At 38.5% G+C, this 18931-nt stretch overlaps 1 protein-coding gene across 1 annotated transcript in view; it reads right to left on the bottom strand.

Annotated features, from left to right (window-relative positions):
- Positions 1-18931, bottom strand: part of SORCS2 (sortilin related VPS10 domain containing receptor 2) — a 552065-nt gene that overhangs the window by 226466 nt on the left and 306668 nt on the right. The window contains exon 3 of the mRNA XM_051798400.1: positions 13956-14055. Coding sequence (XP_051654360.1) covers positions 13956-14055 — 100 coding nt within the window. The remainder of the gene's footprint in view (positions 1-13955; positions 14056-18931) is intronic.

The following is an 18931-nucleotide window of genomic DNA, read 5'->3' as shown; positions in this document are numbered from 1 at the left end:
AAAGTGAAAGTGCCAGGTCCCACCCTTGTGACCCTCACATGGGGGACTTGTCTCCCTGGTACTTAGGGACATGGTCTAGTGGTGGCATTGGCAGTGTTAGGTTTACGGTTGGACTTGATAATCTTGAAGGTTTTTTTCAATATAAATTACTCTGTGATTTTATGGTATTCCTGGGTGAACTGGGGATTCATACCCTGAAGCTTTAGAAAAGGAAGAAGTGAGTTTACAAAGAGATTTGGACAAAATAATGTCAGTACATTTCTTTGTCCAAAGGAAAGAAATAACACATTATGAAAGCAGAGCACCAGTTTGAGGTGATTCTTGACCAAAGTTCCATCTGATATGCAATTTTGTATCTGATGTACAACTCCCTCAGTTTCCAGTGCTGCAGTCACTGCCAGTGCCAGTGCAAGGCTGCCCAGCAATACAGGCTGAGCTTAATGCTGCTGCTGCTGCTCCTGGGGTGAGGGTGCCAGGAAAAGCCCCCTCCAGGCCGATCCACAGCTGGAAGGGTGGGAGGAGAAAAAGAGGAGTGGAATAGAAATAAGTTGGAAAGGAAAGCTGGAGGGAGAGACACTACTGAAACATATTTTTGGAGCTTTCACACAAGCAAAGTGGGGAGAGATATGCCATTTCTAGCAGCCCACTGCTCCCATAAACTAACTGCAGCCACAAGGAATAAAAGAAAACCAGGTCACAGTGATGTCAGACCTCCCCAGGTTATTATTGCCATTCTTTCTATCTGGAAAATCAATACTCAAAACACATGAAAGGCCAGATTGCAGCACTGTACACTGCTAAACAACAGCCCTACATGAAAGGTCATCAAGCTGGGGTACCTCTGATTACCACATAATATGCTACAACAGAGCTGGGCAAGCTTAAATTGGAGGTTTCCTCCTGGTTTTTATGGTTCCTTAAGAAATGAAAATAAACTGGAAACTCAAACCCTTCAGGGGAAAAGTACAATAGCATCTTACTGTGCAACCATCAACATATATTTAACTGAATTAAAAAGTAAACTGAAAATTTATTGTTCATCCTGATGTTATTCTTCATTTTTCAAAAATGGCTACAGCCTTGAGAATAGACTTTCTGTGGAGATTTCTGGTAAAGGCCACAATAGATGTCACTGCCAGTTTACAAACACAGTGTCCTTTGGGGATAATTTTGTTAGCTGAAGCTTCTGAACTGATCTGCAGAGAAGGCAGAAAGGGGGACTTTAGCATTCTCCCACTGCATCACTTGCTGATTTTAAATAAACTTACTTTCTACCATGAACATTTAGAGATTTAGCCTTTCTCTGTTTTTTTCCTGGATGATATTTAGCTTACATTTCTGAACATGGCTTATATGCCATGGGAGGAGACAGAGGATAAAGGAACAGCAAAATGTCCAACCTCACCTGCTGACAAGCTGCAGTAGTTTCTTCAGTCAAAGAGAGAAGACAAGAGAGGGCAAAAAACCACCACAAACAAACCCCAGTGTGCTATGGAAATGTTCAGAAGAGATAAATAACTGACAATTGCCTAAATGATGGACCACTGAACACAAGAAAACAGAAAAACACAGCACTGTTACCTGTAGACTGAAAGCATGAGCCTAATGAATTTGCCTCTTAATATCTTAGTTTAAAAAAAAAAAAGGGGGGGAAGAAGATCCCCTTACTAACAAATCAAAGAATTTGAGAAATATGTAAGTAGAGTAGAATATCTTATAACTTTGAGGTAAACTCACAGTTATAAATATTGCGTGAGTCAAAAATTTACGAGCTATCAGAGTAAAAAATGTATAAGATTCTGGCACTTTACAGGCTATTAAAATGTCAGGGCACTTTCAGAAAAAATAAATTTTGGTCCAAATACGCTGAAGTCGCAAATGCAATGTTTTCAATGCACACTTTAATTTTGGCAGGTTTCTGAGGCCAAATACTAATTTTAATTAGGAGTATTTATTATTTTTATAAGCAAACGTTGACATACTTTTAAAATGCTACATTTACAAGGATCACAGTTTAAGTAAAATATTTCACTTAATCTTACTGGATTTTCTTATCTTGGCTCCATCAAATCTTTTCCAAACTTTTTATTTTTATTTTTTCAGAATTTTTCAGAGTATTGATAAAAATTTCTGATCTTAACACAGCCAGGCTTTATGTGGGAACTGGTTTTTATAGTAGATAAGTGTTAGTAAAAAGTGAATTCTATGAATTGTGCAGAATCACAGGGCCAATGTTTTCCAACCAAGTACCTAAAATTCAACTCCCATTTTAATTTCTGAGTATAACTTTTTAAAAATGTTGTTCGAACTGCCTCTAACACTTTACAAAAGCTTTAAAACTTCCATTATCTTCACAGATAGGCTTTCTACAAAGTTAAGAAATTTGACTCAGAAGTCACATCTTTAGTCTTAGAAGAGATATTGATTAATATTTTATCAAATTCTGTGTATTAACCTATTTAATCTTACAAAAAAACAACACAAAAAGTGTAAAAATCTACTAGGTCTTTGCTTAAACCTAATTATGATCTTACCATTGAAAATACTTCCTAAATTTCAGTCCTTCATTCTGGAAATATTAACTTTTCTGGTTTTTTATGTATTTTTTTTTTCCAAAATACGCTTTCATATATTTGACTGCTGATATGTACAGTATTGACAGACCTTCCACTAGCCCAAACCAGTAATAATGTATTTTTTTTCAATTAATCTATTATTTTGTTGAGAGGCAAAAGACTACTTTTGTGCTTCAAGCTGAGAGACTGACTTAGATGTGTGGCATATTATTAAATTTCTCTAGTTTCTTTCCCATGCAAGTAATTTATATCTTTCTGTTTCCACATCTGTAAAAGGGAAACCTTATAACCTGCCCAGAATTCCCAAAGCTATTAACAGGAGACACCAAATCATCTACATGCATATAAAATTTTGAGATCTTATGGCAGAGTACAACTCACAAGTGGTTTTAATACACCAACAATATTGGAATGGAACATTAGTACCTCCTGAATGGCATTTTAGTCCAGAAAGGACAGTTTTATAGACTTTGTCATCTTAAGTCAAGTGAAAAGTTACAGTTGGACCTTGCAATAATGTACAGCATGTGAGAGTTTCTGAGGAGCCTTTGGGCTTTGCAATCCCAAGGCCCAGCAGAAACCCTGTATCCCTGAGCTCTCCAGAGGAGAAAAAATGTAAAAAACAGAGGCCCAGATCTGTTGCTCCTGTGTTGCAGCACCTTGAAGAGAAGAGAAGCATTTCTGAAATCTTCAGTTGCAGCAGGTAAGAGAATTGTCTTTGCTGGAGCCCACAGAAAGAACCAAGTGTGAGATACTATTATTCTCATGGACAGACTGGAACTTTTAGCCAAAACCCACTATTTTATGCCTGCTTGCACTGCATCCGAAACAAACTGTAAAAGCACTTAAAGTGATGCAATGTGTAAAAAAACTAAAAAACTACTCCAGTGCATTTAATATCCTTAATTGACATGAGAAGTTTGCTTATTCCCATGGATCCTAGGTTGATTCCTGTAGTCATAGTTACACTGAAAGCACAGCTTTTTATCTAACTAGCAGTTGTCCAGTTTTGGCACCAAGCTTTACAAGACAAACACTCCACAATCCCTCAGTGCTACCTGACGCACTTCCATCGCCAGACCTTTCCACCAGACCTCCTTGCACAGACTTAGTGTCTTCTAGAAAAGAATGAGAGCATTTTAAAGTCAAATCTGAAAGTCATTTCAATGGCCAGACTGCTAATATTCTTTAGAGGACTGAGAATAAGTTTGTAAATCTGTAAATTGTAGACCCAGCAATTGCAGCAAAAAATAATCCTGTTCCGCTCGGGACAAGTAGCTTATTCTCCTCATTTAACTGAGAATATAAGTACTATCATCATATTCAAATTATTACCTATGTACTGAACCAGCCACAACTGAAAAATGTTAAACAATCTTGAAAAACATATGAACATATTTATAACAATTATTTTCAGCATGCTGCAAATTTTAAAATGCTGTTCAGCGCTGCAGAGATGTGATAGAAAAAATACCTTATAAATGTGCATTCCTTTTGAAATGGGTTCATAAAAACACTTAGCACATATTCAGGGATCATAGATAAGATCATATACAGACTTCAGTATTGTCATCTTAAGTTTCTAAACTAGGAAACTAAACCAGACTAATTCTGCACCTTTTGCAAAACCTTACCTTGTAAGGTAGGCTGTCAAATCATGTCTTGTCACAGTGTTTTTGCACAAGGCAAATGATATTACAAGGTGTGAGGCAATGGGAAGCCAGGCTTCAGGGAGGCCCAGGATTGTGCAAGGTCATGGAAACTCAAGTCAGGTCTCCTGGCTAACAGCTCCCCGATTGATTCATCCTACCACCACTGTTGAAGAGATTCATTTTATGAATCTGTTAGAGATGTGTCAGCAGATTTATTATTATCCTAAGAATATTGTGATTTTTTTAAAAGTTACATAGACAATTAGCTACATTCTCGTAAATATTTTACTTCAGTAATTATAATGAAATAAAAAGCTTTAATTTGGTCCAGAATCTACTTGTGAGGTATAGGAAGAAGTAATGCTCAGAAATGGAAGAAAGAGAGTGTTGAAAAGAAATTAGGAGATGAAAGGACAGAAAGAGGTGATGAAAGGTTGCAAAAAATCATGAAAAAAGGTTAAGAAGAGAAATAGTAGTTAGGCACAATCCAAAACAAGCTGGCAGAAGATCCCATCTCAAAACCAAACCAACAATATTAGGGAGAGTCCACCATTCCATTGATAGCAATCTTCTGCCATGAAGGGATGACAGCAACCTAGTGCATTACTTCCACAGACGGAAAAAGTCTGTCTCTAGAACAAGCCCCAAAGAGGCCAGCACCAAGTGGCTTCAGAGGTGACTTAGTTGAATGTAAGCAAATCCAGTTTCCAGGAGGAAAAATCTTTCTCTGCCTGACAGAAACACATATTGTGTTAAAAAAAATAAAATAGAAACATCCTGTTTTATCTTTTCATGGATTTTTGTTGACTGTGTTGAAATATATTGGTGCAAGCTGCATTAGAAGGGTATGATTAAAATATATTTGCCACACAGGTCCTGGTTTTTCAGTAGAAGTTTGCCACTGCTGTAGAGGACCTTGGCTACTGAGAATCAGGGCTCGTTTCAGAATTAGAAACAGGTAAGCAAAGTTACATTCATCCCTTCTAATAAATGCCACAAAGAGAGCAAAATAAACAAAATCAATGGAATACTTAATTTCCACATTAGTCTAGAAGTCCTGTATAAATGCTTGTGCCACGACAGCCAGATTGCAGCAGTTGACTGGTTTAAGCACCAGTTTTACTCCTGGCAGGGCAGGGGGGCAGCAGCCCGGGGGATCCTCAGGGGGGTGAGCATGCTGCCAGCCCTGCAAAATGGCCATGGCAACAATTTAAACCCTGCTCATTTCCACTGTGATTCCATGCCAGCTCTGGGGAAAAAAATCCTGCTGCATTGCTGCTGCTGAGAGAGCCAGAGGAGGTTGTGTGGTCAGCACAAGAGAAGGGAAGTCGAACTGATACAGTGAAGAGAAGCAGCATTTGACACATCAGTAGATTGGAAAATGCCAGCATAGCATGAAGCGTGGAAGCTGGGACTCATGCTGCCATTCCATCACTGGGGAAATGAGAAGGAAACACACAGGTCTCCAGGAGATGCAGAAGATCCATCAGCAAGCGTGATGAACATGTTTCAAACACACTACACCGTTATTTTTGGGCTGTCTGGGAATATGCCTACTGTATATTGTCCTTGCAGACCTCCTGAATGGTATTACTGATCTTTCTTCAAATACTGTTTAGGAGTTTTCACATAACCTCCTTAACATGGACCTACTGGTTAGTTATTCCTGTGGTTAGACTGAGTTAAGACGAAAGAGTTCCCAATTTCCTCCCTTCTGCAACACCGAACTTTGACAGAGCCTCTAGGCATGTTGTGATGTTCAGTAAATAATTAGACAAGAGTAATCTCAACACACAGGATAATTGCAATTGATATAAATAGTCTAAATTAATGCATATGCCAGTTTAGCAGAAACCTGACTCTATTCTATAGACTTACCCATTTCATCCAAGCATACTGGGCAACTAATTAATACTTATTGAGTACCATAAGATGCTTGTTAGTAATCCTTTACCACTTCCTCTTTACAGTGAGCTTTTTTCTCTTTTCTCCTCTTACCTTTTGCAAAGATTCAGCTTCACTAATGCAACCACGTCTTCCTTTCTGGTTTTATGCGCAACAGAATTCTCGCAGATTCAGTAACTTTCTATTCATTCTTCACCTGGACACCTTCTCATTTGGACACTATTCCATATATTATGATTTGCCTCTTTCTTATATTTAATTCTGCAAGTTCCATATTGCATCAGATCTTCCAGGATAATATTATCATGAGAATGTATAGCCTTAAAAAAAAGGTGTGCATGACCCTCAAAAATATTGATTAGAAGGCTGTTGTAGCTCTTGCAAGGACACAAGAAATTCTCCTCCATGCTGGAGAAAAGCCTTTTTCAGGTCTTGCTGAGGTCTGGAGACCTACCACAGACAATTCTGGTTGATTAGTTGAGTTTGGTTTTTCCCTTAGTTGATATCTTAAGCAGAGAAGGATTTCGGAAGTACTTGCAGGTCAGTGAGCACATGGACAGGCTATACAAGGGAAACACACACCTTATCTCATGTCCTGTGCAGCAAATCCACACACGCCCCCATTTTCTCTGGCATATGACTCAGATTTAAAATTGGGTATAAGAATTAAAATTTTAAAAAAATGAGCTTTGAAATGGCAGCCTGGACTAAATTTTGCAAAATTACCCTTATTTTCAGACATAGTAAATCAAAATCCCAGAGCTTGAAACCCTTCTGTGTGTTCCCACTTATGATTTCTCTGACCAGTCAGTCCCTCAGCAGCACACTGAGGGCAGCTTCAGACATGCTTTCTGCTATGTGCTCTTGATTGACTAGTCCTATTTCTCCAAGCAATGACCCCTGCGCATCATAATAGGAAATAAAACCTTGCTGAAAATACGATGCTTGGATTCCTTCTCTTCCCAGAATTACTGGGGGGAAATGGATGTCTCTCAAGTGCAGAATCATATGCACAATGGTCTCTTAACACTTGCTCAGAGGTCTTTTCCATTTTCACATAAATCTTTTTTATGTTGTACTCCCACCAACTAGTCATTTTATTTTTGGCTTCACTACAGTAAACTTAATTTAACATTATGGCTTTTAGGTAGTTGTTGGTCTGCTTTTATGACTAATGAGTTTTAGACAGGAAATTCATAAAAACAGAACAAAAACATCCATAATAAGCATGCAGCAAAGACAGGTCTATTTTTCCTTAGAATAACTGTATGCCTGAGCATAAAGGAATGCAAAAGTTGCACATGAGGCTAAAAAATCGCCATGGAAGGTCAATCTCAAAAACTTTAATTGAGATCTCCAAGCATCAAATGAATGATAGGATAGAATAATAACACAGAATGTCCATTCAAGTGTGCAGCCGTTTAGCCCACACACCCTCTACCTTGATGAGCAATTATCCTACATACTGTGGGAAACCCACATGCTTCTCGTGGCAGTCACTTGTCCTGTTAGTCAGGTTTGTTGGCTTGGCAATTTTTGTGGGTTGTTTTCTTTCTTTTTTTAAATGAATTGCAGCTTTTAACCACAGTGTACTTCAGGTGCTGGACTATTGAATATTTCTAGGTTCAAAAAAAGAAGAACTGACACAAAAAGTTTTAGAGGCAGCTTCAGACTGCATGGTTCCATATTTTAGCAGACATCATGCAAAAAAGTATTCAAAGACAAACATTTATCTGATCAATGAAAGCTGGGAATTCCTTTCTAGCTCTGCACATAAAAGAACAGGATGGAGAAATGCTTAGAAAGTGTTTGCAACATTTTCATGGAAACCAAACCAAGCCTTTCTCTGTCACACTATGTAGAAAAATGCATTCATAGTCTACTGGTTAAGAGAGAGGGTATACTCAAATAAAATAGTAACACTGCTACTACCTTTGACTTATTGGAAGGGTTACATGGAGTTACAATATGAAAATTACATAGGAGTTACACATTTTTTATGCAACTCCATTTACATGCCAAGTGTGAAAAAGCCCTGGTCTCTCAACCGTAGCATAAATCAGTCCAACTGGAAAGCTGTGGCTCCTAGCCTCCATTTATCCAGTAAATAGCTCAAATACTTCTCTAACAGCCAGATTCCTAGTGATTGTTCCATTTATGGTTTTAATTTTCAACTGTTCCACTCTCTGTTTCTCAAAGCTTTACCCTACTTTTTTCACATATACATACTCACACCCCATCAAACAGCATCCATCAAATCCTCCCCCTGCATGTCATGGTTCTGGTGGTGCTGGATGACCCTCTGCTGGGGACAGTGACTCCAGTTAACAGCTCAGTGAAAGCTCTGACTGTTTCAACCTATTGAGTTTCACTTGCATTTCTAGCAAGCTTCCTGGTTGTCAACTAGGCAATTGCTCATCACCTGTGTGTGAATAAAATCTGGTATTTCTTCCCAAGACTGCCTCCCACAGCAATCTACCTACTAGCAAAGTATGGGTGGGTGAAAAAAGAAATTGCTTCCTGGGCATACTTCTGGTAGTATTTGGAAATTCTGAAGGCAAACTGAACAGGCCTGTACAGAATTCTCAAGCAAAATGATGCAGTCAGATCACATCAGTGCTCTGGTGGTGCATCACGAGAATAAAACTGAATGGTGACACTCCTTATAAGGAAAGAAGGCATCATGGTAGAGAACACAACACACAGACTCATATTCTGTAATTTCACAGGGAAACCTTCCTGAAGTAACTACTCACCTTCTTGAAAGGAATATTCCTTAGTTCACTACTAATAAAAGTGTAAGATAATTCTGCTCTCTATTTTGGCAGATGTTCTGGAATGGTCTCTAAGGAAACTGATACTTGAGTAGAATTATTCTTTACAAGTAAACGTAGTCATACTGCATTTTGACAACTTCTACTACCAATTGTTCTGCTCTAAAAGACAAATGTCAAAATGATGTAGGACTGCATTTACCTGTAAGTGCTTACAAACATTGCTCAAGCCAGTTGCATCTTGGGAAATGCTTTTATAGCTGTGGCAAATACCCTTTTGTGACGTGTAATTCATACTATTTTAAATTATCAGGTGTTAAAATACTGTATAAGATAGCTTATATCCTTAATACTATCTCAAGTGCTCTGCATTGTTTGTCAAACACCTAGGCACGTTTGTCATCTTGCCTTTTAGTTTGGAAAAACATGTAGCCATTGGTTATTGTGACAGCTTGGAAATGTAAGTGTTCAACCCATTTAACTAATAAGTTGGTGTAAGCAAAATCAACATTTATTTTCTCTTAATATGAAAAGCCTGAATATAAACTGCTCAGCTGCCTATTTTCCAAAGGCATATAAAAGGAAGAATGGATGCACCAGTTGCACCAGCAGGAATTAAAATATGCACTGAAAGTGGGGAAAAAAAAAATCAGTATGCTCATTCAACTCCTCCCCAACACCATTATATAAACAGAATTAAGGCAAATATGTAATTTCTACATCCAACAGCATATATGCCCTAAAAAATTGTTAAATATTTTGTTGATACTTTAGTGAAACTGAATTCTGGTTTTTTTTTTTTGTAGAAAGAATTTACTTTGTTCATGTAACTCCAGACTGACACCACAGAAACCATAATCCCATACTCCACAAACCATGTGCATCACTTCCAAATCACGATTATAATATTGTTTTGGAAAAAAGAATACAAATTATTTCCCCCACATGGTACATTATGGGATTCCTGCACCATTCTATGCTACTGGCATACAGTAATTACTGAAAAGGAGATAACTGCATAAAATGTGTTGTCTAAAGTGCAGGAACACCCCTTATCAATTCAAGGCTTGCACAGGGTAAGACTATTTTACTTCACAGATCAATGAAAAAGTGCTTCAAAAGGAGAAGTCAGCATCACAGAAGAACCCACCTTCATTACTCTATGACTTTCCAAAACTGTATCAGAATAATGGTTTCAGTGTCTTTAGTTGCAGGTTTACATTACACTAAAAACAGAGAGAATGCAAAGCATATATTAATGCATACTTAGGAAGTGTGAACTCCTAATTACAGTGTTACCTTACCTATTATTCTGTTGTTTCATAGCTTTTAGGGGGATTCTACATGGTCATTTGCAGGTAGGTGGAAATGTTTTCTACTTGTGCAGCTGACTGACTGCAATCCAGCTCTGAATCACAAATAATACAGCCACAGTTCACAAGTCCATCCCATGATTTCACCAGAAAGGCCCATTCAGAGCAATACACAAAGCCCTCTGAAGTTCTATCCTCAGAGATTTGTCATCATGTCTTGTAAAAACTGGGGTTTATAGCTTGAGTCCTGTGGTAACCGCAGCAACACAATTTCTTCATCAGAGTTCTGCTGCTTTCAGCCAGAAAATGGTACAGACTGAAGGAATTTACCTCAACTGTCAAAAGATTGTGTATCCATGACCTTGATACAACTCCTTCCTGATTCTTCGTTTAGACCTATGAACAGTACTCATCACAACTTTTTCATAGAAGGGTAAAAGGAAAAAGGAATGTTCCACTTTTTGGATGGATTTAGTGGGTTTTATAAATTATTTCCATACTTCCTCCAGCTACTTCACAGTCCTCACCATTCCTGTATTTTACCTTATAATTTTGGGTTTTTTTTTCTTTTCATACAATCCCTTTTCCATACAGCACCATGTGAAAAGGATGCTGCTGTACTTTTCACATCTGCTCATGTACTTCTTCATCAACAGCATTACAATTCTGTTGAATTTCAATTTCCCAAACAATGGGTTAGGGAAGATAAGGAGTATCAACTTTTTTTCTTTTCAAGACATCTTAAGAAAAAGCAAAGTAGGGTAATTCATAGGGACTGAAAATTTACAGTACATGTTCACATTTGCTTCATAAAGCCCACTTCTAAGCCCATTGCTCTGTACAGTATAACTGTAGCTCACAGAGTGAGTGACATCTTGGTCGCTCCAGGAGCTGGTATACCAGCAGATGTGAACTGAAGAAATAATGTCAACCCAAGAACTAGACTGGAGTCTTCTAGCAGATATTGAATTTAATTGCACTCCAAAGCAAACGAACAAAAAATGTCCCATCTTATGCTGGTTTGGCAAGGATGGAGTTAATCTCCTCACTGGCAAGTGCTCCAGCCACACCACCCCAGTCAAAGAACGCAAAGGTGGGGACTGGGAGAATGAAGAACTTCCCATGGTAGGAGAAGATCAGGTTTGAGACCATCTAAGGAATCTGAAGGTACACGAGTCCATGGGACCTGATGAGATGCATCTGCAGGTCCTGAGGGAATTGACAGATGAAGTGAGAGAGTGGCAGTGTGGTACTTAGTTGCCGTGACCCATCTCTTGTATATCTTTGTAAGAAGCCACAGTTAGACTCTGTTCAGACACAAAATAGTTACAAAGGCAGGAACTTCACAAGAAAATTCAACCTTATTCTCATAAGTACAAAGAGCTATGATTTTAACAGTATGAACTGCCTGGAGGTACCTGCATTTCTCCTTTCATTTAGAGGAGGAGAGCTTGACCAGATATCTATATTGCACAGAGCTAAAATCAGGTGGGGTTAATGCTCTGATGACATTGAGGTGGAAATAATGAGCATTAAATGGGCAAAATCAGTTCTTCCACAGATGAGGATTACAACGGGTAAATGGAATGAAAACATAGAACAATGTTTAATACGCAAAGTATTAAAAAATCCCCATCAATGTCTTATCTTTGCTTTCATGCATATTCCCAGTCCCTAAATGCTAAGCGGGATTACTTGTGCTTTAAATTTAAAGTGCATGCTCTGTTCCAGTATGCACAGTCAGCAATCCAGTTTCTCTTTTGAGCACATTTCAAAAGATGTGAACTGCTAAAGAAAACCATAATGATCTGAAGGCTGGTAACATCAGGAATGAGTGAAAACCTGAGACTTCTGCATGGCTTAGAAAAGGGATTCAGAACTCTGAATAGTCTATTCCACCCCAGTGCAACTGTGTTGAAATGGATGGACAGGGATGTTCTTCCAATATTCTAAATAGCTTTGGTGAGGTCAGCTGGTAGTCTTTGTGTCCTAATCAAATCTCTAGTACCTAAAATTTCCCATTACAATTGACAAAGTTCTTACAGCATGACAACTTTCTCTGTGTGACTGCAAAACCTCCAAGACCAGCCTGAAGCTGTTGGCTAAAGCAGTAATTCCAATGTTTTCATCATTTTTGTACCATGTATGCATGAATGTATGTACATTTGCATGTATAAATATATCTCCCTCTGGCATCATTTAGAGGCCCTAGAAACCCTTTCTGCTCTGCCGTTTTTGTTGTTTGTATGTTACTGAACAACATCTTTGTAGAAGGAAATCTCAGAATAAAAATAGCATATCTAATGACTCAAAGGGACTTTCTGTCAGATGGATTTCAATATGATATCAGTTTACTAAGCAGGATTTGTATCTCTTGGAACTTCACCTTAGATAGCGTTAGCACGAGTTTTATTGTAAACACTGGTGTGTCCTTCAGGTTTGAAATTTAGCAATGGTCTTACTGCTGTTTATTTTGTCAGACAACTGGCACCACCACATTGTCACTGACCCCCTGTTCTTGGGCAGGCTTTGATATTGTAGCTAGTTGAGTTGGTAAAAATCCTCCACAGGGTTGCTCTCATCAAGCTCATCCTTTTAGTCTTTATTCAAGAAACTGAGATGGGTAAAGATTTTATTCTTTTGAACTTGAAACCATCAGTAGATTGTATGTCTAAGATACACAGTCTGAAGAAACTTTGTACTTGGTGGTAGTTCCACTTCAAGAAACAACAAAAAAAAAAAAATTCTGGTTTTGCAGCAGATTAAAAATATATTACTGAGCTCAGAGACAGCCTAGTTTGGGCACAAAAACTCCAGTGACAATTTCAAGAGAAATAAAATATATACTTAATCCTTCAGGCAGTCTCACTGAGTTCCACTGATTTTTGATTAAGCAAAACAGACAGACAAACACAACTAACACTGTCCTTCCAGCCAGTGGCCTCTGCCTGAAATCAATGCTCCTGTATAAACCGGAGTTAATGGGCCCTTATCAGGAGAAAATCCTTATTTCATGAAAGACCTACTATGCTTGTGTTATTCACATTATATTTCACAATTCTTGCTGTTCAAATCATGGGCATTTTGCCAACACAGAAGGGTTGTTATTGTGTTTTTTTTCCCATAATCACACTTCCTGTTGCTTCTAATATAACATCTATTGTCACTACACTCAATGGATCAATTTTGCTCTCACTTATAAAGTCCACTCAATCTTCCAAGGTTCCACAAAAAGCTGTTTGGTTTGGTAATGATGCAGGAACACTTTTAAAGAAAGAGATTCAAGGAGAGGGGTTTTGTTTTTTTTTAATTAAGGTTTTACACAGGATAAACAACATTCTCAATGACAGTCTGCCCAATCCCTATACTTTATATTAAGGGACATGCAATGAAACTTGTGCATAAAGGATGAAGAGGCTGAGTGTTAGTTCCAGAATCTGCTGGGATGTGTGAAAAGTGACAGAATTTCCTCTTTCATTTCCATGGAAAACTCCACAAAAGCTTGACTGCCAGGAGTCCATGCCCTCAAAAGTTTTTGGTGATCATCAAGGCACTTTTTTCTTTCTATATTATTCAAGAACAATAAATATCCCCCTTCCATATGTCACAAATGAACCTAAGGTGATCTGCAACATTGTGAAAACCACTCCCCTAAATTTTGAAACCTGTGAAACACACTTTACATAGTTGCAGAATTTCACCTGCACTATAAAAAGTCATTTTTTTGCCACATACCTTTTTTTTGTTGGTGGGACAAATGTAGAAATTGTCAATAACAGTGGCAATCCCAGGCTGTAGATTCAACTTTGTGTATAATGTCCCAAAATCTGAAGACCTGAAAGAAATCAAACATCTGTAAGTGCTCTCTTCTAAAGAGTTCAGCATTGAAACTCTGCAAGAAAAGCCTCACTTTGTGGCACTAACTATCCATTTTCAATGTTTCTGTGCCATCCTTTTGTTCTTTTCAGGGTTCATTAGCTAAAAGAAACCTGCCATTATTAAGTATATTATTCTAGGTTTGAAAAAAACATGGTTAGTCCTGTCTGTATTTTGCAGTCCTATGCAGTGCTAGGGCTTTTTTTTTCTGTGCAGTGACAGAAGCCCAAAATGTGCACCTTTCCATCACCACCCACAAGGTGGGAAAAAAGAGCTATGAAGAGCACAGGCTCATTGGCAAGAACTAACAGCACCTCCTCAGCTATGCAGAGAAAGAAGAGCTGACTTCAGAGCTTGCTGTTGCGTAAGAGAAGAATTTGGCCTGAGATCTGGAAGACTCACATTGGACCTCTACCAGAATAAATACTTGATAAAGGTACCCATCCACTCCTCCAGCTCTTTTTTAGAGGAGTTTTGAACGAATAAAACCAAAGTCAGTGCTTGGCCATCAGTATGTCACACACACACGTATCTATGAGTATTTCAAATGTGAGCACTCTGATGAATTTGTTTCATACTCCTGAAAAATCTGCAGTGAAAAATGGCATCCATGCTACTCACTTGTATTGCCAATGTCAATTATAAAAAGAACAGGCAAGTAAAATGTTGGTATAAGACAATGCCAGTGAAATTCAAAGGAAGTAACATTCAAATTTAAATCTCTTTGGATGAAACCTTGCTTGTTCTATTTAAAATCAAATTGTATCATGCACTCTCTCCATATTTCCAGTTATTCATTTTGCACTTGGAAAGGGACTCAGACACGTGTAAGGCACTTGTCCCCTCTTCACCAAGAAGCACTCCCTAGGGCAGAGAGTTGGTGTGAAGACTCCCACTCTATACTCCCTTTCTTTTCACGGCAATAACAATCTCCTTCACAAACAGGGCTGAAGGTACCCTGCCCAGTACCTCTGCATAATTCAAACAACTGGGAACGTGCAACAGCTCTCATGTCTAAGAGAACAAAGAGGAGACCCCTGTCCCTCCCAGTGTGACACTGAGGATTGCCTGTGCAGTGATTTCTGCCCTATAAACCCAGTTCTACCACGTTCATTACTCTGAGGTAGGCTCTCCTTGCCCAGGGGAGTCACTGCTGAAGTTTGTGGGAATGTGACTGAATACAAGGAGAGAGAAAAGTGACAAACCAAATCCCTGGCCAAGTGTGTACACCTTGACAGGTAGCCCACTGCCTGAGGTATCCTCCAAGGCACATGAGGCAGATTAGTCCCTGAGGGGCTGGTGCCTGCAGGAGGCTGCCATGACAGCCCACCTGCATCCCTGTCCCACCAGTGATGTCACCTAAGTTAAAGGGCATGTTGTACGAAGCCAGAGGTGTTTGCTGTGCTTTCACACATCCAGCTTTCCTCAGCATACAAGAACTTTCAGCTGCGGTCATGGAGCAGCTTTCTATGTCTTTGGCATCACCAAGCATAGTGGATGGCAGAGGATGATATGCTGGATCAGGTCCTAAGGGACACCAAGCAAAGAAGGGTTCATGTTTACCTCGTTTTTCTTCCTTCTCTAGCAGTCAAAAAACCCAACTGCTCACACACAGAACACACTCACAGCCTAAACTGAGAGTTTAACCATTTTATAGTGATATCTGAACGGATTTGATCTGGTTTCCCCCTTCCCCCCTCAATTTTGCTTCACCTGCAGATATACAGCAATGCATTACAGAAGTTAATGGAAACATTACCACTCAGTTTTGACAAATAATTATGTAGAAATCAAATACATACAACTGCAGTGTACTAGGTGCTCAGCAGAGAACTAATTAAAATCCTAAGGGGAATAGGATGGACAGTGCTAAACCTAATTTGCCAGAAGTGTTCGACAGAAAAGAAATTAAAGCAAAGACTAAACTACTGACTTCAGCCAGGTGTACTGAAATCACGCAGGGCAAGTATGTATGATGGAAACATAACCTAGTCTATTCTCTTTGAGGAAAGAATATCAGGTCAGTGGTTTGCCCAATAATAACATCCTGAAATAATTCTCTGAACCTTAAAGATGATTCAATTTACTCTGAAGAGGTAGTTCCAGGATTAATACAATGGGACCACTGGAGAGTGACACCGCAGGAGGGATGGTGGCAGCAACTGTATCAAGGTATGAAAAGAATATGGGCAGGAAGCCCAAAGAGAATAAGCCATTTCTAAGACAAAAAGTTCCAATCTAAAACTTCCGCTTCTAATTCTCATGACTTTTTAAAAGTACTGCAAGAAAAGAATGAGATTTAAAAAAAAATAAGAGTGCACTGAGGTTACTATGGTATTTTCAAAGGCAGAAAAACTATATAGTCAAAAATCTTTTATTTTCTGCTACAAGTTAGCAATCTCAGGGGGAAAAAAAAAACATCCAGTGCGAACCTGAGACAATAGGTTAACACATCTCCCTAAAAGTACACCAGGCCTAAGCAGCAAGACCCAGATTGGAAGCAGATCTGTGGATCTATGGAGAAATCTACTCAGACTTCCGAACCTTTTTTATTATAGGTCAGATTTGTGGTAGCCCAGGAATATCAGTTACTGTTTGAGACATTTATGCACAAGAGGACATAGTTCAAGGACATCGGTCAAGGGAAGCACTGTGCAAAATAATTGGTTTTCTACATCTGCTATAATACAGAGGAAACAGGCCAACATTTTTACTTGAGATATAAATTCCAAGTTCCTGATCCTGCAAATATGAAGAACTAACATTTTGTAGCACAAAGCTAGAATAGAGTTCCCTGTAATTGCACTACTGGGCTGCAGATAGGATTGGGGAGGATGAATTCTGGGATCTCAGTGCATACCTATTTCAATATATTACAAAATGTGTTTTGTACCAAATTAAGGATAGGAGAAGTCCTATGGTTCTCCAGTCATAAAGAGATTTTTTTGTCTGCTAGAAACCAAACTTGTGCTGTGTCAGAAGCGTTAAGGAGATGGGAAAAAAACCACATGAGACATCTGTGTTTATCAGTACAAACACATTCTCTTTCCTCCCTAAAAGTTCATTAAAAGATATTTCAAGTTATAATGGAAAGAGAATACACATGCACCTGATGAAAAGAGGAAAACTTTCACCTACAGTAGGGTTTATTTGCAGTGGTAGCACAACAGCAAAACTCCATAAACCAGAGCAAGAAGTGTAAAGATTAATTTTGCAAAGATGAGCCTGACCTGCAGTTCTAAGTGATCCAGATGCAGTTAGTTAGAATTTTGACTTTATGTGAGACACTGCAGGGGATACAGCAAGAGATATATAGGCTGCCCCCTCCTGCTGCGTATCCACCTGTGCACTACAGGTTGCAGATCACACAGATGTTTCCTTGTAGAGCAGAACTCAGTGAAGGACTCATAGGAAACATATCTTCCAATATTCAGGTGATGGGTCAGAGAACCATCAGATGGTGGATTGACATGATTCCTCATGACTGTGCAGACATCACACAACCCGAGCTTGACAGAGCTTGTGGCTGGGTGACAGTTTCTTTGAAAGTATGTACATCTGTTGAAATGTGTCACAGTTTTTTTTTTGCTTTAAGGAAAAATCAGTTGTCACTGTAAGAACAGTATTTTCAAATAACAATCCTCAAAATCATACAATGATATTACAGCACAGGCATAATTAGGTATTTTTAGCTTGTTTTAATACTGTGAGATCAAAAAATAGGAAAAGGTCCAAGTGGTACAGATATGTATCCTGATGAAATAAAACTCCCAAAACCCCTAAGCTCTGAGTAAATTTGGGTCTCATCCTTAAAAATGTAACTTTTTTATATTTGAGCTAAAATAAATCTATGCTTAACATAAGTTGGAACTGTATCTAAACACTGGATCTGGACATCTTCCAACAGAAATATTGAGAAAGAAGAAGAAATTTAACAGATACGAAAAGAGACATGAGCCAAATGTTTGCCTGTCTAAACTTCACTATCATACAGTTCTCCAGTGCTGACTCACACCTATGATTCAATATTGCTCATTGTTAGTTGTTTTCTCCAGATTATATTTACAAGTAGATATTAATATATAAGAAACATTTAAATTAATATAGTAGGATGTTAATGAAGATTCTTTGAGATGAAAATTTCATTCACAAGTCAAATTTCATACTCAAAGAAAACATGAACTGCAAAAAATGCTTTCTCTCCTTTTTTCTTTTTCTAATGAATTGAAGAGATACACTAGAAAGAGAATGGCTGGAATGCTTAACACACATCTTTATCAAATTTCCTCTACCTTTTCTTCTTGAAGATTAACTCAAGCTCCATTCTAGTCAAATGAGCCATACTGCAAAAGCCCCATTAGCTTAAAATCCTGGAAGACAACACTGAAGAGATTTCAAATGACTCATGGATTACTTAACTGGTGAAACAAAAAGAAAGTCTTTGAAAAAAAAAAATACAAAAGATCTGCTGGTTTAGATAATTCGTAAGTTGTTGAAAAAAAAGATTCACTGAGATGCACGTTACAGAATCAAGGAAGAGTGGATCTGTGCATAAAACTCACTGGACTGCTTCCCACTTAATTTTCTCCAGACTGCATTGCAAATGTTGTCTTCTCGCCTATCCCTCCTTTCTGTCAAGAGAACAGTCCAGGATTTACAGCATGAACTTTAAAATGCAGGAGAAATTATTTTAAGTTCTTGCTCTATCACAGACTTATATCTAACAGTAGGATTTCTTTGTGCTCTGGTCCCTCACCTGAAAAATAGAGACAACGCTGTTTACTACCCCTCAAATGCCTGTAAGGAGCACAAGCCCTATGAGGACTGGCTGATGG

The sequence above is a fragment of the Manacus candei genome, unplaced genomic scaffold, assembly GCF_025592945.1.
Source record: "Manacus candei isolate 608988 ecotype Guabito, Panama unplaced genomic scaffold, ASM2559294v1 h1tg000048l, whole genome shotgun sequence".
NCBI lineage: Eukaryota > Metazoa > Chordata > Aves > Passeriformes > Pipridae > Manacus > Manacus candei.
Note: the sequence above shows the minus strand (reverse complement) of the source record. Positions and strands in the feature narration are given on the sequence as shown.